The sequence below is a fragment of the Phodopus roborovskii genome, unplaced genomic scaffold (assembly GCF_943737965.1).
Source record: "Phodopus roborovskii unplaced genomic scaffold, PHOROB, whole genome shotgun sequence".
Taxonomy (NCBI): Eukaryota; Metazoa; Chordata; class Mammalia; order Rodentia; family Cricetidae; genus Phodopus; species Phodopus roborovskii.
The window spans coordinates 16,310,844-16,334,644 of record NW_026125295.1 but is presented as its reverse complement, the minus strand read 5'-3'; the positions used below and the strand labels follow the sequence as shown (position 1 = coordinate 16,334,644).

The following is a 23,801-nucleotide window of genomic DNA, read 5'->3' as shown; positions in this document are numbered from 1 at the left end:
CACACTATGGTTCTCAGTTTGTTTTTGGCAGGTTGCTTGCTTAGTTCGTTTTACTTTGTCTGTTTGTTTGTTTTGGTGGCAGGGTAGTAAGATAGGGTCTTGTCACTATGTAGTCACAGCTGGCCTGGAACAAGCTATGTAGACCAGGATGACCTCAAATTCTGTGTTCCTGAAAAGACCTTAAAGAACCTGTAATATATAGGTGTTTCTATTATTCTGACTCTTTAAATTTAAAAAAATTAAAAAGCCTAGGGCTGGAAATCACTGGAAAATACCTAACACACAGAATAGCAGCAAAAGTGAGTATAGAATGGAGTGAATCAGGTGGATGTAAGGGGGTGGGGGGGTCACACAGTTCCTTACCTGTATTCCTTCACATAATCCTGAGAAAACCCTATTTTTCCTATTTCAGAGCTGGAGTAATTAAAAACAAAAGAGTATTTTGCCAGAGATAAAGAGAAACTAACAAGACTAGTAAGTAGTATGGCCAGGAACTGAGCCAACATCTGACTCTCAGAAAACTCTTTAACTCCCACAGAGTGTATTTAAACGATTCAGGTAACCCAAAAGCTTCAAGAAAGCAAATCACACTCAGAATAAAATTTAAGTATGGTAAGGCCAGCTTTAATTACAATCTGAAAAAAAATTTTCCTAAAAGCAAACTCAGAAATGGGAGGTTTTCACCCTCCCACCTGTTTTTTTTTTCCTAACACACACACACACACACACACACACACACTAAAATTCCTCTAATAAAATGAGTGAATGGTTTCTGAAATTTATACAAAGTACACAGTGATCACTTAGAAGCAGTATTCATCAAAGAACTCTACTGTCTGCCAACAAGACATTTTATCAACTCTGTCACACTGAAGCCCAAGGCCAACAACTAGGTAATTTCTGGCCAGGTAAGCCTATAGTCCTAACAAGCCAGGACACCAGCTGTTCCACTAGGTTGCATCCTGTCTAATACTTTATTGATAACTCTAGATAAACAGTACTTATCCAAGATGACATCAATACAAGGCTTTATTGTGGAAATAAAATTCAAAGGAGCTTATCAGGATGCAAGAATGTGTAGAAGCAATATACTTCTACTTCCTCTTTACAAAAGTAAATACGTATTTATTACACACAACGTAAAAACCAACTACTAAGTACTAGATGAAATGGTTCTAGAATTAATTCAGACTTGAAGGTGAGCTGACTTTATGCATCACTTAAAAAGGATTGCGAAAGTCTCTCCTCAGTGTGACTTCAGTCCTAAAAAAGGCGAACACCACCTCTACATTCATCAAATGATGAATGAGTAAATATGATACACCCATACCTTAGAATATTTTTCAGCCACCAACAAAATTCAAGTATTAATACATACCAAAACATAGATTAAACTGAAAGAATCCAAACATATTGCTTGATTTCTTTTATACAAAATGCACAGAATAGGAAAATCCAAACACAGAAACTGGATTAGTGGTTGCTAGGAGCTGGGGGAAGGAAAGACCAGGAAGTGAATGTTAATAGGGCAAAGATTTCTTTGAGGAGGTAATGCAAAAGGTATGCAGGATGCTGCTAATGTGCTGAGGCACACTGAGTTACACTTAAAAACAGGATTTTATGGCATGTGGATTGTATCTTTTTTAAAAAGTAAAGGTCAAGTTATACAAAATAAATCATGACTTACTACAGCAACGGAGAATAAGCACTCAGTCAGGTGACTCTGGGTCTAGACCATCCAGAAGATTCATCTGGGAAGCACATCAAACACTGACAGTCATGGAACTCTAGCTGGTACAAATTCCCCAGTGTGGAAGGAAGATGGAGACTGTAACTAAGGAACCAAGCAAGCCAGCCCAGAGGAATCAAGGCTCCTTGCCGTCCAACTGCTACCAGGCACAGCAAAAGCAACTTTACCCAACTGTAAGCAAATCTAGTCATTTTAACTAGCAGCTCTCTATTACAAATAAATAGAAGAGAGATGTGGTCAACATTTACTTCAAATAGATCTAAAATTAATTAAGATCAAACAAGATGCGGGAGGAGACTAAAAGAGAATGCAAATGGTAAGAAACTGAACCTAATCTTCATTGTACATGGAAACCCAAGCCATCTTTGGAAAGGAGAATTTGCCTACATGCTGTAAAGCTAATGAAAAATAGTGTGTTCTACTTTAAAACTTATTTCCTGGACCAGTGAGATAGCTCCACAGATAAAGGCACTTGCCACACAAGCCTGGTGACCTGAACCCACATAAAGATAGGAGAACAAACTCCAGAGTTGTCATCTAGCTTCCACATGTGTAACACAGCATGCACAACCAAATATCCACATTATTCATACACACTAATAACATTTTAATGTATTTCTTATGAAGAAATGGTTGTGAATTAGAACTGAACAAGTCAACCAATTACTGTGTATGAAACTTTTGAAAAGAGACATAAGGAAGAAAGTTTGGGAAACAGAGGAAGCATTGAATGAATGTACGAATAATAAGTAAAGTCCTGGGTTAACATGTACTGTTGATAAGGGAACAGCCAAATCCAAATGCCTCAGACACATGGGAAATTGCCTAACACCCCAATATACCCCAGGCCAGGCTTAGAGGTATGCAAAGCCTTGCACTGGCCCAAGTGCAAATGTTGGCAGTGTATGCAAACACTAGCAAGCACAGTCTTTCTCCCACATGTGGGTACTAGTCATCCCACCACACCACAGCCCCTAGGTGCCATGCATTAATTAATGCTGAGGGTTCGGGTTGCTGCATAGTTGGAGAGACTCCATAAGGGTATGCACGGCCCACCTGACCCCAGCTTTTCTGTCTATATGTCTCTGTGTCTGTCCTTTCATCATTCCCTTAATGCCCCTACTCAGGTTTCCAAGACCAACCAACACATGATATAGGAGAGGCTTCAAGCCGGGCAGTGGTGGCACATACCTTTAATCCAGCACTGGGAAGACAGAGGCAGGAGGATCTCTGTGAGTTCAAGGCCAGCCTGGTCTACAAAACTACTCAGAGAAATCCTGTCTCAAAAAAGAGAGGCTTCAATAAATATTACACTAGAATAAACCCTGTGGTTCCACAAGTTAAAACAACAATCAGTATCCAAGTGACAGATAAGGAAATAAAAACATGTAGACATGCATGTATTATTTGTGACCTGCTAGGTGACCTCAACTAGGCCTCAGAAGCGCTGAGCTCACCCACCATCCACATGTTGGCTTCTAGATAGCATTCTCCAAGTTCCCAGATCTTTTAGGAAAATGGTATGAGTTCAATTTCCAGCACCCACATGGTGCTTCACAACCATCTAAACTGTAGTCTCATGAGATCCAATGCCATCATCTTTCTGGTGTGCAAACATACATGCAGACAAACTATATACATAAAATACATACATAAATAAATAAATAAATAAATAAATAAATAAATGAGGAAACTGGAAATCATCAAGCAAACATCACAGAAGTAACTTACCTCCAAGAAACAGCACTACCTTAATCAAATGATCACCATAACTTTACCAGTCATAAAACATACTAATTATGAGTTATCAATCATCCAATGAATTCAAAATCAAGAGACAAAAACAAAAACAATTGACCATCACTCTTCAAGTATCCAGGTCACATACAATGAGAAAGAAAAAGATTAGAAAACATGACAGATGGGAAGAAACAAGAACAATGACAACTAAAAGGGAAGATGGATCCTCAATTGGGCTAGAAAAAGGATATTTTATAATTGTAAATTCCCTAGTTTTGATCAGCATACCATGATGTATACAGTGCAATCATAAGAGAATTTAGGAAGCAGGCACTTGGGAACTCTTTGGACTAGTACTGTACCTTTTATTTAAGTCTAATGTTAACAAAACACTAAAAGTTTAAGCAAATTTAGAAAAACTTCCTTCCCATTTAGATTTTCATCCAAAATATAATCATACTTGAATTATATTGTTTTAAGAAAGAATCTAGCATTTTTTATCAAGTTGCAAGATGGGCATACATCGTGAATATCAGTTTATAACAAATTACTGAATATGTCTGGTAGAGAGATGCATGTCACGTTACCTACACTTTTTCATATTTGTGACTGTTTTTCACTACCTCACATTCAGCACTTGAAACCTTTGCTGCCACTCTCTCATCAACTGCAGTAACAAATGTTAGATTCCCATATTTTCTAGCAATATTTCTATAATACTCACTTCATTATGCAATCAACTGGTGACCTTAACTTTGCAGGCTGTTGCAAACCAAACCCCTATGAAGTCAGTCATTTTTGTGATACACTTCAGCTTGCTGGCCAAGTATGTAATTAAAGGCACTATGGGAAGCTAAGTCCTTAGAAGTAGTTTACCAACAGATATAACTGATTACTATAAAAAATAATCAACTCTGAGCACTACACATTTTAGTTGTAGGAAAGTGTTTTTGCTTACATTGAATGCACAGTGACTTCTGACCTCGAAGAGATGAACTGGAATTTTTGTAAATGTGTAGAAGGGGAAAAGTATTACAGACCCTGGTAGTCTGGCATATTCACTAAGAAACAGTTCAGAGGGCTGGGAAAATGGCTCAGTGAGTAAAGTCCCTGCTCTACTAGCATCCCCAATGCACAAGTAAAAAGCCAGGTGTAGCTGACATCTATAACCCTTGCATTGGGGCTGCAGCAAGGGGCTCACTGACCAGCCAGTCTAACAGATCTAAAACAACAAACGAAGTTCTGAAGCAACAGATAATACCTGCAATGTTATTTATGGCCTAAAAGTAAAACTAAGAATTTAACCCCAGTGAGCAAAATCTAGACATTTAACCTAGCTTTCAGAATTGTCTACTATTAAGTTATAAAATTAAAAATCCAAACCAAAGCAGCAGTATACTTGATAAAACCACAAGAAAAGCACAAATTACTATAGGTTTCCTAGACATGCAACTTAGAACTAAGACAAATACTAAAGCCTTTGAATCCTAAGCTAAAGTGGCCAAAAGGTTCCTCTTCCCTTTAAATAAATTAAAGGAAATCTGCATTTGCTTCCCAGCTTTTGGCTGCTAGGCACATGTACACATGTGACACTGTTTAACCCAGACAAACCTAAGAGTAGTCCCCACCTCTTTACAAAGGAAGAAACCAAGGCTCAGAAGTAGTTTTCTTACCTTTGGTTAGAAAAGTGTTTCTCAACAGGTAACAACATTTGGGGCTAAATAGTGCCTTAAAGGAAGAGGGTGAGGGAGCTGATAACTTGTGTATAGTACAGTGTTTATCCTTGGTGTCTACCCACTGGATGTCAACAGCACTGCTGCAGCTGTGACAACCAATAATGTCTCTAGACATAGCCAAATATTCTCTGGAGTGTGAAATTACCCCCAGATGAAAGAACCAGAGTGAAAGCCAACTTTTTCATTCAATCTTTGAGCCTTGGTCTTCTAACAGAACTGGTATTAGATTTAAAACCTCCCTCCATACATAACCCCATAAGACTCGTTTAAAAAAAAAAAAAAAAAAAAAAAAAAAAAGTCAGTAATAATCACATCTTTTTCTGGGGAGGAAAGGAAGCTAGAGTTCACACAGGATCACAGGTACTAATTTCTAGTTTCACAGCCAGGTATCAAGTCTGGGTAATAGCAGCCCTCATAAGCATTAAGAAAAAGACATAGAGGTATACAAGAGATTAGTTTATACATCTTTACAAAGCACACCACATGCTATTTCTGGCGATCACAACATGAAAGGCTTTGCCTCCATTGAGGAAATGTAGCGATGACACTCCACAGAACAAGGAAGGTCTCCCTCCCAAAGACAGCCTGAGCCAAATATTTCTACTCCCCCCTTCATAGACACACAGATGAAGAAAAGCAATCACCTACTAAAGAAATTCTAACACAGCCAAGCAAAGTCTACTAGAGTCACTGTATTCAAAGAGGGAAGGGATGAAGGGGTACATGGTAACATACATGAATGAAATAACAATATCAAAGTCTAAGTTTTAGGGGTACAAGTGAAAGGTGACGGGATGAGAGGAAATACAGAACATGATGTAAGTTAACTTTGCCCTAAAACATTACTGCAGTGTTCCTTAGGAAAGCGTTCTCTTTCCTGATTACCGACTGCTGGGGACCTGACCAGCCAGGCCCAAAGGCAATGAGCTGTTGAAGACACCACAGACAATGTTGAAAATTGTTCGTGTGGTTATTTCTGTTTTTCTGTAAAGGGTTGAACATGAAACAACATAGTATTTACTGCAGTCTAATTCTACTTGAATAAGTACAAATAACTTTTTAAAGGATGCCACCAAGTCATTCTAAAAACATCATTACTTCAGGAACAGGGACACACAACTTAAATCAGCACATTTACAAAATGACCACATGCCAAAGCCAAAAGGCTTTACTTAAGCAATTATAATTAACAGGTATAGTACATAAGTCCTTCTCCTAAACTAATACCTGTAGCAGAAAAAGAAAGCCAGAAGAGATGAATTAGACACCAATTATGGCCACCCTGAGATAATGTTCCTGGCCCCTTTAATCACTGTCCAAATATTAACCTTTTCACATTTCAGATTTTTTCCAAATGTGTCACAAGTTTAGCCCAAGGAACCTAATTCAACACCATCTGAGTAATTACTTATATACTAAAATTTATGCTCTTGTCAACAACAACTTAAAGCCAGAAAACAAAGAATATAGAAAAAAAGCATATAAATTAGTAAGTGAATATAAACCCTAGCCATTAAAATTCATTAAGAAATATATCAACTTAATCTGAAATGTTAGAGAAATTATTTCTTCTGCAGAATTATGACACTAGCCTGAGAGCTCACTAATCAGTTTAACTTTTATCAACATTTTTCCTCAAGAAAAGCAGAAAGAATCTTGTTACAATGGATGCCTGAAATTATTATAAAAAGACTATCATTTAACAAGGTAAATTCAGGACTCTCTTGAACTAACTGTAAGCTATCATTAAGATAATAAAGGTGCAAATTAAAAATAACCCTAACTTACTTTACCAACAAGAGAAGGTATTCTTGCCACCTCTGAAACAAAATTCAACCTTGTAAACACATCCTAGTTAAGTAAGATCTCCAAAGAGAACCAGCTTTGGACCTCAGGAAATGTGTCCTCCAGACAACTACTTTGTTTCATGATGTTTCAATTAACAGAGATAGATTCTGTTGACATTAAATGGTCAGAATATTGAGACAAAACAGAGTTCAAAAGATCTTTTAGTTCATAGAGTACCTATTTCACAAGCTTGAGAACACACAAGAATACTAAGATAAAACAAGCATTTAGAATTCAACTGTCAAAGGCTATTGCTAGTCTGGTGAGATAGCTCAGTAGGTGTTGACACTTAGCAACAAGCCTGACAACCTAAACTTAATCTATAGAATCCACATGATGGAGATAACCACATGATGGAGATAAACAACTCCCAAGTTGTCCTCTAACCTGCATACACATACTGTAGCACACACACACACACACACACACACACACACACACACACACCAAAAAAAAAAAAAAATTCTAAAGGTTATTGAGCCTACTGCTTACAAACCCTGTAATAGTCTGTTCTTTTAAAAAATGCTTTTAGACACACTCTTGAGAATATCTTAGAGACATCACTGCAAATAAAATAACTACATTTTTCAGACCTGGAGACTTAGGATACTTTTATAAGTTGGAATAAAACTAAAGTGTTTTTCTTTCCTACTGCTCTTTGTAACCTAGAGTCCCCACAGTATTCCTACCAAAGTACTTTCTTGAGACATTCCAAGATGATTAACTATTTGAAACTGAGTGATAAACTACTTTGAAAAGTATAAATACAAATGACATCAAAAAAGATAGAGGGTCATTTCCTATATGGATGTAGCATTTCCTAAAACCCTGAAGATTATTACATTTCTATTCACGAGTGAATGACACATTTAAACAGTATTATGAGACATTAAACATCCAGCTCTTTAGAAAAGGCCGAATTTGTTACAAAGACTAAAACAGTTAACAGGGAGGGGAAAAAAATTATCTGCAAAACCCTCCAGCTAGAAATGTAAGCCATCCTTTAAACTATCAACAACTTTTTAAAAGTTAGAAAGCTGTATATATGTGTATCTCAGATTACTAAGCGATAGTTATCTTGTTAGTTTAGACTTGTAATAAGCATGCTAAAAGGAGTTTCAAATTCGGATGAAAATCCCAAAAATTGGTTGTCTAGGACTAATCCTTGAAATTCGAGAAAATAAATTAAGGCTTCAAATACTCCTACTGGCTGGTAGAAGGTATTCATGAAGCATCCAGGAGACTATGGCTAAAAGTAGGTCAAGCTCTCCTGACAAAGTTTAAATGGGCCCTGGGAAAAAAAGTCTAGAAGAATCAGAATCTGGTGCCAAAGAAAATACCTCTATTGTTGAAGTTGAAGTAAATGGATAAAGCCATTTCCTCCTGGGATGTAACCACTGTAAACATGACTACTAAGAATTCTTTCCTTGCAGATGCTCTAGAGAGCCACTATCAGATAACCCTACACAGTTCACACTTAACACTGCAATTTATCTGCCTACCTACTGGCAAACTCTTCCTGGACAACAGTAGCATGGCTTAATCACTCATTAAAGCTGTGCCAACCATTCCTCTGGCTTCACTCACTATACCAACCCCCCAAGTCTGCAACATCCCATTCACAGACAACTCAACTTAGAATCTGAGGCAGCTCAGAAGTAGAGTGTCAGATCCAGGGGGGGAGGAAGGACCCTACCTCCCTTCTAATACAGAAAATTACTTAAACCCACTCCACACTGAACTAGTCCCTTCATCCTGAGCATTTTGGGCACCACTATTCCCAGCTCCAACAATGAACTGTCATGACATAATGCCAAGTGACATAATAGTATGTATGCAACCAACAGTGAATTATGCTATTTACAATTAACATGTATTATCTATTGTATGCCAGATGCTGTTTTGAGCACTTACAACAACAACCTCATAAGGTAGCTACCATTACCTTATTTTTACACATGAAGAAACAAGAGCACAAAAAGCTTTAATAATCTGTAGCAGGGCAAACAATATAAAGATGCAGTATTCACAGTGAGATGCCTAATTCTACAATTCCAGCATTTCCCTCTCCCAAAAGAACATCTGCAGTGTTTCTCATCACCTCAACTTTGTGAACTGTGCATTTTTAATCCCAATTTATAGCTGAAACTCGGCAAGGTGAAAGCAATTGCCTAAAGCAATACAGTTTTGCATTAGGGCAAGAATTTAGTATTTTGCATCCACCCTTCTAAGCTATTAATAATCAGGTCAGAAGAAGGTACAAACGATAAATGAAAAGAAATGCAAATCCATCTTAAGATAGTCAATTGCTCTTGAAGATGCTAGGCTATCTACAAGTCTTTCTTTAAAAAAAAAAATGAAATAGGAAAAAAACTTGTTAAGAGATTAGTGTAATAAGAAATTAACAAAAATAGGCTCTTCATGGTCAAAATAATGGGGCAGAAAACCCCTCAAGTTTTAAGACATTATCATTTTTTACTATGAAGCCATATCATCCTTGTGTGGCCATAAAATAGAACACACTCCTATCTAACAGCCGCCTCCTCCTACCTCAGCAGATGAGTGCTAGCTAGCTTCATTACTCATGCTCTGATTCCTAAGGCACTAAGAAAGAAAACCAACAGCCAGCTCTCCACCTACTCCAGGCTACCCTCCTAAATCTGGTAACACTCTGAAAATAGCTCACAGATGTACAACAACTTTGAGATTTTACTTACAGAGGTATCTAAATAGAAACCACTACATGAATGGACATAATATTGTCTTATGAAAAACAAACATGCCTTTCTTAAATCTATAAAAGAGGAAAGTGGTTAGAAAAACAATTTCCCATACCACCCCCCAAAACAAACAAACAAACATACAACTGCTTTCTTAAAGACCCCATTAGTATAATTTCTCTGCAGTTACACACTTCAGTTTGTCAGAAAATGCCTTCCACCAATTATCCATCTAGACTGATACACGGCAAGACCATGCCTCTCATCACTTTTCCTACATGTGCCACAGTTCTGCAAATAGCACAACAGATTACTGCAACCACAAGAAACACCTATTTTAAAATTTCAAGTCCTACTTAACCAATCAAGCCTACATCAACAATGGAAAAACATAACAGCCTAACTGCAGCCTGTGTATCAGATAAAGAGTTTAAAACCAAATGATTCAAGGGAGGGGTAAGAAAAGCAATCATTTATCCAGTATCTTGCCTAGCATCTTGCAGCTGGGTCAAAAAAAAGGTTGAAAAAAAGAGATGATCACACACAAGGCAGAAGTCGGTCCAAACAATAAACATGGTTGGTTCAAGAGGGAAGAAAAATCATTTAATCAGCTACTTGAAAATTTTTAAAACACCAGTGCTATATATAAAAAGCATTATTTTAATAAGGCCAAAGTAGTTGAGTAACATGTAACAACCGAATGTGTCCAAACACAATGTGTAATAGGGACAAACAGGTTCCATCCACTGTCAGCCTCCTAAAGATGTTTTGAAATCGGGCGGAACTTTAACAAGGGAAACAGTCTCGGAAGATTTCGTTAAACTCAAGGGTTCGTTTCTTGTTTTGGTTTGTCTTGGGTTTTTTTTTTTTTTTTTTTTTCTATAAATTTAAAAAAAAAAAAAAAACGCTTTTTTCCAAAGCTAGAATTTATCTTAAAAACCTTTTTATAACTGAATCCAATCGCACGTCTTTAACAAAGCTTACTATGCACATATACAGAGATAAGATCCGTTGCCTTCTCTTCCCATTCCCACTTTCCATCCTCTGATTCCTTTTAAAGAGCTGTAAGGACGTGCACAGATGCTATCGCATATGAAAACTTCCGTTCCATTCCCTATGCTAAAGAAAATAATAATTTCCCAGAAAAGCAGAATCAAGCTGTCACCCACATAACCTTAATCCCCCGCAATACCCATGTTACCAAAATAAAAGCTAGATGCCCTCAGGGAAGCAATCCTCAGACATTTCACATGCAAGGGGGGGGGGGGACCAATTAAAGAAAACCACGAAAATAAAAAGGTGGAAAGGGACAGACAACTTAAAAAGCAAACCACCACACCCTCAACTCTGCGTTGCAAACCCATCTTGCCAGGGGCCTTTTACCTTCATTTTCCATCGAAACTGCACTCGGGTTGATGGCTACAAAGTCTTTAGTGTCAGCCACGGCCACACTGGGAATAGAGAGGAGAGGAGGAGGACAAGGAAGAGAAGACCCCGGAATCCCAGGCTGTCACCCCCGCTCCCGGCCACGCGTCCCACGGCTGCTCCCACCACCCCTAGCAGCAGCATCTGCAAGAGAAACCAGGAGAAGCGGAGCTGACGAGAGGGGAGAGGAGCGGGGCGACCCCCGCCCAGCCGCCACCTCCCTAGCCCGCCCCCCGCGCCGCCCGCAGCGCCAGCGCCTGACACCAGCCGGGCGGCGCCCGAGAGGCGCCCTCCGGGCAAGAAGCGTTCCCCCGGACGCCCCCTTCCCTCCGGACCTGGAAGTTTCTGGAAATAGGGGCAGGAGTGGATACCCGGAATCCTCCCCGACACCCCAGACGTCCCCCCTCCAGCCCGCCCCGTCCAGGCTGCGAAGACTCACTCGCCGGGCTGCGGGGGCGCCCCACGCGCCTCGGGCGAACGGGCGCTGCCGGCGGCGCGGACAGCGCCACACGGAGCCCAGCCGCGCGTCCCGAGGAGAACGGAGATCGGGCAGGACAGCGGGACAGCGGCGGGGAGGGGAGAGGAGGAGCGGCGAGGGCCCGTCAAGCTCGGCCCGTCGGCTCCGCGCGTCTCCGCGCACGGCCGAGCAGCTCTGCTCCCGCCTCCACCTCCTGCGCTCCGCCCCTCCCCGCCGCCCGCCGCCCGGCGCGCCCTGCACTACCCGGCCCGCCGCCCACCGAGCTTTGTCGCTGCCACTTCCGCCGGGAGAGGCGCGCGCGCAGGCGCACTCCGGCTCGCTGCGCGGGTGAGCGGAAGTGCAGTGAGGCCGAGGCTGCGGGCCCTAATGGACGTTGTCCCGGGCTGGAGAGGCGCTGTGGGATACCGCGGGGCCCGCGGCTCCTCTCGGGCTCTTGGAATAGGGTCTGCCCGCTTTCTACACACCCGCCGGGTGCACGGGGCGGAAGCACGCCCATCCCTCTCTCCGGCCACACATCCCCTCCCGGCGGCCGTGGGATGGAGACGCAGGGACAGACACGGTCATGGCCGTGTCCCACAGTCGCCTGGGCAGTCTATACACAGCCCTGGAAGTATCTCCCGTCCCGCGGCCGTCACAATCTCCTCGGACGACGCAGTGAGAAGCTGCTGTTCCTGTCAGCGGCCTTCCTCGCGTCTCAGCCCCGCTTGCAAGCACCTGCTCTGGCTGCTTCTCTGCTCTTGCGAGGGCCAGTCATCTTGAAGCCAGTTTCCGAAAGTCTGTCCTGGTCAGGAGTGTGCTCCGCAGCCCGTGTGTCGTGAAAGGGCGAGGTTCAGAGTGACTGCTCAAGCGTATGCAACGAGAGTAGCTAGAATAGCAACTAGCCCTACCATCGAAGATGAAGAACCGGAATTACCTTGGCCGGCCGCTGTCAGCCTTTCATTTAGCATCTCACACAAGATTTTTTGATGAATAGTTGGCTAAGCTTGGTGAGCACAGGTAGCAATTGAACCCATCTATCTCTCACCTATGTCCACTAGAGGGCAGAACTACACCTGTGGCCAGTTCTTGAGCATCCTGCGAAGACCCCACCCACCCACCCAATCTGCTCCAAAGAAAAAAGGCCCTTCCTGTTAAAAGAGTCTTTCTCCTATCAGTAAATAAGCATTACAAAGTTGCTCTTTTATATCGGGGCCTGTAACGCGCTTCCCACTACACGTTCAGTCTAATGAACCAAGTTGTCTTCCTGTGTTAGGTGGCTGGTAAGTTAAGCAAAATTTAGAATCAGAAATTCTGAACAGCTTTGAAAGACACACACACTGCTTTTATTTTGAAAAATTACCTTTCCACAGTCATAGCGGTTCATGGGCACAAGTTAAAGGGCAGGCTAATCTAGAAATCTATAATAACTCTTACTATTCTCCACTTTGGTTTGTATGCTTAATTAGTTTGTATGCCCAGTGGTATAAGCTTGTGGTTTCTATAATAAATTTGCTGTCTTCTGCTCAGTTTTAAAATCGGTTTGTAGTATTTATTAGTACTTATATAGCCTTAATGCTATACCAATCATAATTTTAAAATGTAGGGTAGATTACATAATATAAAGACTCAAATCCATATGTTTACTTATGGAAAAAGTAATTTCATTGTTGTGCTGGGTTTTTGTCAACTTGACACAGCTAGTGTCATCTGATAAGATAGAACCTCAACTGAGAAAAATGTTTCCATCAGGATGCCCTATAGGCAAGTCTGTGAGACATGTTCTTGATTGATTGGTGTGGGAGCACCTGGGTCACTGTGGAGAGTGCCACCCATGGGCAGATGGTACTGGGTTATACAACATGACAAGCTGAGTGAGCCATGAGAAGCAAGTCAGTAAGCAGTCTTCCTCCATGGGCTCTGCATCAGTTTCTGCCCCAGGTTCCTGCCTTGGCTTCCCTCGGTGATGGACTGTAACTGGGACACAGTGGCAGACTGACTGGGAAGTGTGTGTGTTGCTTCAGATGGAACATAGGGTTGCCTGCACTGCTATACAAGTACCTTAGCACTAAGCTACATTTACATACCCAGACCTGAAACATTTTACCCAAAGCTACTGAATCCACAGTTACCCCCAAATATTTACAGACAGTAGCTTACACTAAAGTTTTACTAAAATGTGAAAGCAAAAAAAAAAAAAAAAAAAAAAAAAAAGTTAAGGCCAACACTGCCAAAGAATTGTTATATATTTCACTCTTCAATTCACTGCCAGCCATCTCTCAAATGCTTAGGCTTGGGGACAGCCAAGAGCCTGGAAATAATTGGTTCAATTTTTTAACTTATCCTTGAGTTTTGTCCATAAATCTCTATAGAATGAATTTTCTATTCTGTACCAGATCACTAACCCCACACTAGCCACCATCAGTAACATCAGCTTCTAGGTTCTATGATTGAAAGTTAACATTTCTTAAGTATATGCATATAATTTGTATATTAAAGCTTTAATTAATAAAGCCAGAGCAGCAGATCACAGACTTCGGAAATGTTTTCTTCTCTCATTTCCTCCTCAGAGCAATGAGGACCCTTCTGTGAGGTGTTGTATTGTCATCCCCACCTCAACAAGTGATAAAGGGACTAAAATACAGTGAACTGTAAATGTAAAATACAGGCACATATGTAAGTACTCTTTTTCCCATTGTATAATGAAATTGTTGGAAAGGACTGGAAATGAAAACAATATATAAAGCATTGCCAAGGTGTAAGCTTGTTACATGAAAAAACAAGCAGCCTAGCTGTAATGACACTGATAGCCAAGTTTCCTTGCAGCCAACTCTTATGGAATAATACTTTAACTATGTAAAGACATGATGCATTTGTTTATGTTGACTATTACTTTAACTATATAAAGTGTATTGCATTTGTTTATGCTGCACTTGCTTAATTATGTAAAGATGTGTTTTGTTTTTTATTTACCTTGCCTGCCTAAGGCACCTGATTTGTCTAATAAAAAACCCCTAACAGCCAATAGCTAGTTAGTAGAGGGATAGGTGGGGCTGGCAGGCAGAGAGAATAATTAGGAGGAGAAATATCACTGGAAAGAGAAGAGAATGAAAGAGAAAAGAGAAGAGAATAGGGGAGGGAAAAAAAAAGAGAGACACCCAGGACCAGCCAGCCAGTCAGGCAGCCACCAGACAGACAAACATGGAATAAGACATTCAGAATGAAAGAAAGGTTAAAAAAAAAAAAAGCCCCAAGGCAAAACATAGATGAAGAGAAACAGGTTAAGCTAAGTTGTAATAACTAGTGAGACACACATAAGATAAGTCAGAGCATTCCTAACTAATAATAAGTCTCCGAGTCATGATTTGGGAGCTGGTTGGCAGCCAAAAGAAAGCCTGCTAGTGGTCCCTTAGAAATCAATCTCCTAAAATTTAAGTTTTACTGATACTTTTGTTTTGAATATTTAACCTACGAAATTAACTGCATCTTGTCCATAGGTAGTTACAGGAGCTGAGAATGTTCCTCAAAGTGGTGGGGCACTTGGTTCAAACTTCAGCACCACCTAGAAAGAAAGAAAGAAAGAGAGAGAGAGAGAGAGAGAGAGAGAGAGAGAGAGAGAGAGAGAGAGAGAGAGAGAAAGATGACTGGGAAAAGAAAGAAAAGTGGTCACATGAGAGATAAGGGGAGAATCTGAGGCTTCTTGGGGAAATATTACTGTTAGTGAAAAGTGGGAAAAATGGTCATGATGCTCCAATTTTCTTCATACTGTGCCTTAACCTATACAGGATACAAGCCACATTGTTTTTAATGTTAAGTTATAATAAAATTGAACATTAAAAAATATGTGAACACAAAACACATTGTATAAGTTACCCTGGTTCAACTAATATTTTTTTAAACCCAATAAAAGGACATGCAAAATATCAAGTATGACAGCTGTCATTTTTATAAACCCAGTTGATAAAAGAATAAGGATTTTAAAACTAAAACTTAAGAAAAGTTATATTTTAAATATTCCTCTAATTAATGTCTTTTAACTTAACATCATCTGAAAGCATCAAAATTTAATAGTTCGCCTACTTCCTAGGAAAAGTAAGTAGGCAAAGCTATATTCACGGAGGTTCACTGGTTCACTATTCCATACAGTTGATCTAAAATCTTACTGAGCATGTGTGTGTGTGTGTGTGTGTGTGTGTGTGTGTGTGTGTGTGTAAGCCAACTTTGGATGCCATCCTTAGAAACATTCTGGCTACTCAGTTAGCCTAGATTGATGGGCCAGAAAGCCCTAGGTATCCTCCTGTCTCTGCTTCCCTAATGCTGGAATTATAAATTATGCTCAGCTGGACATGGAGCTCAGTAAGTTTTCACACTTGCAAGACAAGCAAATTACTGACAGAGCTCTCGTCCCAGACTCTCAAAGTTGAACATTTTTCTAAAAGATACAAAGATGCAGCCCTTTTTGTAAGTTAGCCTATTCCAACTACACAACAGAATGTGTCTTATACAACAACAGGCATGTGAAGTGTCATGTATGAGGGAATGGGGTCACTGCAAAAGAATTTCATATGAAATTAGTGTCTGGCAACTGCCTACCAGGATTGCTATAAATCTGCTTGATGCCTTGTTTTTGCAGTGCTACAGTAAAAGCCAAAAACAAGGAAGCAAAGTTGAAGGGATCAAATGTAAGTTACTTGTGTTTGGTCAGTTTAATTGCACACAGTGCCCTAAGTACTATGCAAATATTTTATCTCCCACAGAATTTCATAGCCTCGTGCACATTTAATGCCATTCAAAATGTGAAGCATTTGATGAGCCTGAAAGAAGACACTGGGGAACTTTAAAGTAGACTCTTAATCTTCATTTTTAAAGTTTGTGCTGAGTATGACTCCCCATTCTGCAGGTCTGAACCTAGAGTATTGTTTGGAATTACTATTGCACATTGCCAGTCTTCTGGGTTGGAGATGAACATACCAAGGGGTGCAGTTGAGGATAAGAAAAAGTAAAACAAGATGAATGTGAGTAGCCACCCAGATTCAAGACCTCATTATTTTCATGTAAAATAGACACACAGTATCCCAAGTTCTGTAAATCTTAAGACTTGTTGTGAAATGTAAATGTGTCCATTTAAAAAGATCCCGCCCTGAGAACAGGTGAAGTAGCTCAGTGGTAGGCACCAAGCCCTAACTCAGTCCCTAACCCCCAAATAAAGAAAAAGATGAAAGGAAATACCATTCTATTTCATTTTCAAACTTTCATAATTCATCTCTGTCCCTAAAACATTTGACTGTTTTATACATATATTTATATGTATGTATATATGTATGTGTGTATGTAAATATATTTATAGTTATATTGTAGCATACACAAGTCTTCACATATATGAAGATTTGCTGAATAAATGCTAATCTGAAAAATTGTCACTTAAAGTATTTATTGTGGAATAAATAAAGGTAATTTCACTTTGGGCTTCTCTAATGAGCTTTGCTGTAGAGCAGCAGATGGAGGAAGAATTTAAGGGGTTTTCAGATTGTAATAATGTAACCTTCTTCTACAAAACCACAAAGGGGTTAAGTAGAACTACTTGATTCAAGCAGGAGTAAGTCCTCAACAGTATCAAGCACTGCCCAAAACGGAGAAAACTGTGAATCCAAGGAGCCACTTGAAATCAGAAGCTAATAATGCTGAGTTGCACTTGTCCTTGTACATCAGAAATTTCCACTACCCCTGTGCCTTGGAGTTTTGACGGCATGCATATCAATGCCTGACAAACTCCAGCACAATTTTCAGGCATCATCTTAGGCATCAAGGAATATACTCTTCATTCCTGGACAAGACAGTGATGAAAAAACTGTTCAGAAACAACAGGCTGTCAGGCATGGTGGCACACACCTTTATCCCAACATAGCAGAGTCAAGTGGATCTCTGTGAGTTCGAGGCCAACTTGATCTACACAGCGAATTCCAGGAAAACCAGGGCTGTTACACAGAGAAACTCTGTCTCCAAAAAACAAAACAAAACAAACAAAAAACCCACAAGCAAAAGACCTTAGAGGAACCAAAGATATTTAATAGCCACTGCTGAGTACCTTCTACTTGAAGATTTACTGGTAGCTTTGTTGTTGGATATTTGTACATTGTGTGAAGGTAATAAAAAGCTGAATGGCCAATAGCTAGGCAGGAGGCCTAGGCAGGATTTCCAGAGAGAGAAAGGAAGAAGAGAAGGCATGCAGGTGTGCAGGAGATGCCAGGAAACAGGAGGTACAAGATGAAAGAGACATAATGCCACTTGATAGAATGCAGATTAATATGAATGGGTTAATTTAAGTTATAAGAGCTAGATAAAGGCTGAGCTTTCATAATTAACAAGTATCCATGTCGTTATTAATGAAACATCTGACTACATAGGTTGGTTGTCATAAATGAGAATTTGGTATCATTTTTTAGGCCAATTCAAATGCTTTCTCATTTTCATAGGGGAAATGTTCCAGTCTCTTTATCCTGCTGCACTCTGCTCTTAGAGATCTTTGGAAAAGGTTGCATTTCTTCATACCTTCAAAATGGCACATTCTATACTTCAAAGTTTTCTACTCCAATTAGAAGTCAGTATATGTGTGTGGTTTTTTCCCCCCTTTGCTTAAGCTTGCCTGTGTCCTTCCATGCTCCCTGCAGAAATCATTTCTCTCTACTGTGTTTCCTATTGTGAAAATAAATGAGAAAAGGGGCCATTATGATAATAAATTAGAGGGGAAATACGCAAGATGGAAAATAGCCCAAGGCTTATGAGAATTCTGAAGTCTAGCCCAACTCAGTCATGCAAGTAGACTGTTACAGCCAGTAAGCATGCTACACAAAATATGGTCTACACAATAGTTGCTTTAGAATGAGGAATTACAATTTGGCAATGTGACTTGGGAGGAAGGGGGGAGAAACACAAATCCAAAATCGACAGGGAAACGTTTGTGCAATGCAAGCAAATTGTCAAGACCTTTAGGCAAGAACGTTCTTTACTACAAACAAAAAATATATGGAAAACCTGAAGCCTTTACAATATGCCTTTAGATAACTTTAATTTTGGTGTTTGGATATAAGAGGCAATGCCTGAACATACCCTGTGTTGGAAGATATTTTAAAAATACTCTATTAAGGTGAAATGGGTAATTGCATGTGGCAGGGTGATAGAGATATTTCTACAATCTAGGAATATGCTGAAGTACACATTTGGTACTTGATCTGGCCCTATTGTAAACAGGCAGACACAAAATTTTTTCATTCCCCATGAAACTGGTATATCAACTACTGGGATCACAGGTGTTGTAAATGGGAAGTGTTCCTGTCTAAAAGAGTGTCACAGCTAGACATGGCCATCATGCCCTTTGGAGGGTGAAGAGTAGAGAGCTCAGTGTTGTATTCCAACTGGTAAAGTATACAGCATGATCGTTATGAGTGACCCTCAAATACCCACTGTGCCCTTCCAAGTCTCTCAGTGCAGCCCTGCTACCAGAAACATCAGTGCCCCCTGTGAATTCTACAGAAATGCACATCCTCAGATCTCCCAGGGAGAAACGGAAAGTCTTAGGGTGGGTTGACCAAATCCTAATGATGTGAATGCTTGACGGTTCTGCAACCATCGTAATGCCCCTCTTCTCACACATCTCCAGTGACAAGTGAACAGCAAGGGTGCAAAGGAGTGACGGGAAGAAGCCAGTTCTCTTAGTGTGTGGCTAAACCAACAAACCCTGGCCTCCTATAATACAAAACGATGCATTACATTTTCTGCTGCTTATAACTGAAAGCATCCAAATTGGTGGATTAAACGAGGAAGAACATTTAGATAAAGATGTCAAAGGTTAGTTAATTGTTTCTGTAAAATTTAAGGAGTTTAAGGCAGCATGGCATGTGACAAACAAATGAAACAGTGTCATGCTTGAGGCACTTGAGATGAGAGACTGCAGAATAAGATGTAAGACTGCACCAAGGGTATGTTTCTGTCAAGCCCCTATTAGCAAGTAAAGTAAAAATTTGGTTGTTAGCGTCAGTGTTTCTGTGGACAAGTCTTTCTTAGTTCTAATTAGGCATGTGTGAAAATCATACAAGTGTATCTCATTCTTGGAAAGAAGTGACATTTAGGCATTTTGTTTCTTATGTAGCTGAGTGCCCTGGTGACTTTTTTTCTTTCAGGCTGAGGCTCAAACTCAGGGCCTCATACATGCTTAGTAAGCATTTCAACACTACACTGAACCCCTGGCCCAAGTTGTTGTTTTTGTCTTTCTTTCTTTTTTTTCTTTTTCTTAACCAGTCACTATAAAGGCAGATTCCACTACAGAATTGAAAAATGAAGTTGAGTAAGTACCTTCTTATTACCTTACATGACCTTTCTTCAAACAAACTTAAAGATAGTTAACTGTGTGGGATTCAAACATCAACTAGGTTTTATTATCTAATTTAGAGCGGGTGAAAACCTACAGCACTTAGGGGTTTTAGAAAGCCTATATGTACCATCCCAGCACTCAGGAAGCAGAGACAGATGGATCTCTGTGAGTTCAAGACAGATTGTCTGAAGAGTGAGTTCCAGGACAGCCAGGGATACACAAAGAAACACCATCTCAAAAAAAGAAGAAGGAGGAGGAGGAAGAGGAGGAGGAAAGGAAGGAAGGAAGGAAGGAAGGAAGAAAGAAAGAAAGAAAGAAAGAAAGAAAGAAAGAAAGAAAGAAAGAAAAAGAAAAAGCCTACATGCATTGTTTATTGTTCCATATGATCAAGGAAGTTTTGTTTGCTTGTTCAACAGGAGGGAGTACTTCATATTGAACCCAAAGCCTCATACATGTACATATTTTACCACTGAGCTCTACCCCCAAATTGAGGAAAATGCAAATGTTCTAGAAAGGTAAAAATGCCAACATTGCCCATTTTGATTAAAGCATTTAATTTTAGGAAAATAAAAATCCTTTTTCAATAAACAGCCCAACTTGTTTATTGCTTTTCAGTACAGACAAAGCAACTCTCTGAGGTAATTAGACTTGGTCATCACAACCCACAGTGCCATTGCTGCTTTTGGCTGATTAAGGCTGTGCCCAACAGGTGACAGACTCTCCTTGCACAAGGGTATCTTCCTGTCCAGAATAAAAGTCGTATGCCCATCTTTGATTTCCTGCACACACCCACAGTGCACTGCTAGGGAGTGCACAAAAGGCTACCCAGCTTATTGAATTTCCCCTCAGCTCACTATCTTGTTTTACTCGTGTCTTGCCATATTCATTTCATTATGGATTCATACAACCTTGAGAGGGACTAATTCCCGAATCAAGGCCATTTGTCCTGAAGCTCCCTTGATGACAGTGAAGACTATATTATTTAATTATATAGTCATTGTCTCTCTCGGTTGTTCTCAGTTATTGTCTATCATCTCCTTGGTTGTTTTTATTTAACCTTCAAATACCATTACTGGGGAATTCATGCTCCAACCAGAAGCATTTCAAATATCCCTTGGGTTTATCTTTTCAGAGTTGGAAAGGGCTGCTAAAGTAAGAGTGTAATCTTAGGAATAAATAAGCAGAGGTAAGTATTTTAGAGAGACTGATCATTATTCAGTGGGAAATTGAGACCTGTTCATTAACATACTCTATTGAAAAGAATCAGCAAAATACATATTAAACATATGTCTAAGATCTAAAAGCCACTCGGCAGTATCAGGAACACTGATTTCATCTTTCCAGCTAAACTATAGTTCCTCGTCTTTAACATCCTATTTGCATATGAAGCAGAGTAGGGGCCAGGAAAAGTAATTTTTTAGATGATGGTGGCTTAAGTTTGAATCATATAGAGGACAACTATTATATCCTCTTGAAGTCCCATAATTTAAGTCCACAACAAAAGTCTCAGTTGCCCAGTCAGTTTAATCAGTAAACATCTATCAAAGAAAGAAGCAAATAGTTATGAATATGTATATTAGAGGCTTAGAGCAAAGAAACTACCTAATCATTTCTTGCATTAGTAAGTATTATGGAATGTTAGGCATGGGACTGCTGTAGTTGGAAATGGTCAATTAAGAACTTTCCAAGCTGTAAGTCCTCATTTACTGCTCCTCTGGCATTAACAATGATACTACATCTCTCTAAGTGGCACCCAGCCTGTTCTTTAGAATGCATGGCAATCCCTATCAGCTCTGATTCTAGGAAATATGCATCCTAAACTGACCTCCATCAGTAGTTCCCAAAGTGGAGTCCCTGCCACCTGGGTACTTGTTAGGAAGGCAAATTCTTGGGCTTCATCCAGCCCTACTGAATTAGTAACTCTGGAGGTGAAATCCGGTAGTCTATGTTTTAATTAGTCCCTTGAGTGATTTCAGTGCATGCCTGGGTTTGAGCACTGATCTGCAAGAAGCATAAACCATTCATCAAAAAAATATTTTGATCCTGACAAATGGTCTTTAATTCTAAAGAACAGTGAGGGTGCATATCAGCATTTAAAATGGTCAGCATCATCATTAAATCATGTAAGGCTTGATGCCTATTGGCCTAAAGCCAGGTACCTTTAAACATGAGAGGAAAGAGCGCCGTGATCACAAAAGGATCCCGTCTCTCCCTTGTAGGCACCTCTGCACATCACACCAGCCACACTTGAGGCGATAAAGACAAAAGGTAGACAGCAGCAGCACATGAGAGCCAGAGTTGTAATGGCTGCTGCGAAGCCAGCCTTTGTTTCCTGATTCTAGGCAGGCCCTTTGGAACAGTGCCTCTTTGACCAGGGTTATCAGGCTTCTTAACCAGCTCAGTAAGATGAAAGAAAGAGATGTGTTTTTTCTGCAAAGTAAATAGAAATTTCCATTCTCTTGAAAACGGATCCTCCTCAGGGAAAGCTTCATTTAAAAATAAAATATAAAATAAAAAGGGTTTAGTCATGTAACAACTAAGAGGCTTCAATGATTTTTAATAATTTATGTTAATTTTGTATTGGAGACAGAGCACATATGTACCTATATATGCATAACATACAGATATTGTTTATACTATTCAGTGTCTTTGAAATTTTTATTTTACATTTTCCTGGTGCCCTTGGAGGCCAGAAGAGAGCATTGGGTCCCCTGGAACTAGAATTACAGATGGCTGTGAGACACCATAACATTATTGGAAATCAAGCCCAGGTCCTCTGAAAGATTAGCCAGAGCTCTTAACTGATAAGGGATATCCTTCTGTATATATGTTTCTCTTATTGGTGATGAATAAAACACTGATTGGCCAGTAGCCAGGCAGGGATTATAGGCAGGGCTACCAGATGAGGAGATTTCTGGGGAAAGGACACCGAGAGTGAACTGTAAGAGAGACGTCATATAGCCGCCAAAGGGGTAACAGGTCTGGGCTTTGTCCAGTGAGCCAAGACCACATGTAGAAATACATAGATTAGTAGAAATAGTTTAATAATTAAGAGAGTGCTAGCCAATAAGAAGCCTGAGCCATCAGCCAAAAGGTTTATAATTAATATAGCCTCTGTGTGTTTATTTGGGACTAAGGGGTTGAGGGACCAGGTGGAACAGAAACTTCTGTTTACACTTAACCATTGGGCTATCTCTCTAACCCCCTATTCAATCATTTAAAATTTTTCATGGGCCGAGAAGATGGCTCAGTAGTTAAGAAAGCACACCACTCTTCCAGAGGGCCTGAGTTCAATTCCTAGCATCCATATAAGGTGGCTCACAACCACCTGTAACTTCAGCTGGAAGGGACTCTGACATAATTTTTAAAAGAGCAATGCACTGCTCTGCAGAAGACCCAGTTCAGGTTCCAACACTCACATCAGGTGGCTCGAAGCCACCTGTAACCCAGTTCTAGGGAATCTGAGTCATCTAACCTCCTTTGGCATCTACACTCAACTGGTATGCACATACCTACCTACCTACACACACACACACACACACACACACACACACACACACACACACACACGGGGGGGGGGATTTAAAATTGTAAATGTGTATATTTGATATACAAGTGTTTCTATAATTTGCTTCATTTTCTGAGTTTTTTATTTATAAACCATGGCCTAGTTGAGCGATAAATATTGTTAACCCAAATGATGGTACAGAACACCATTGGAAGTGCTCTTACATTTTAAAACAGTTATCCATGGACATAA

The 23,801-nt window shown here is 40.0% G+C and overlaps 1 protein-coding gene across 4 annotated transcripts in view; it reads right to left on the bottom strand.

Annotated features, from left to right (window-relative positions):
• The window catches only part of Atp2c1 (ATPase secretory pathway Ca2+ transporting 1), a 111,160-nt gene that overhangs the window by 76,264 nt on the left and 11,095 nt on the right, over positions 1 to 23,801 (bottom strand). The window contains exons 1-2 of one of the 4 annotated variants that reach the window (XM_051205743.1): positions 11,659 to 11,808; positions 11,178 to 11,363 (exon numbers count right to left, since the gene is read on the bottom strand). The exons of 1 other annotated variant lie outside the window; for it this stretch is intronic. In XM_051205743.1, the coding sequence (XP_051061700.1) occupies positions 11,178 to 11,183 (6 nt within the window). In that variant the 5' untranslated portion in view covers positions 11,184 to 11,363; positions 11,659 to 11,808. Of the gene's footprint in view, positions 1 to 11,177; positions 11,364 to 11,658; positions 11,933 to 23,801 lie in introns of those variants that run through there. 2 more of the 4 variants (XM_051205752.1, XM_051205761.1) reach the window with 2 other exon arrangements.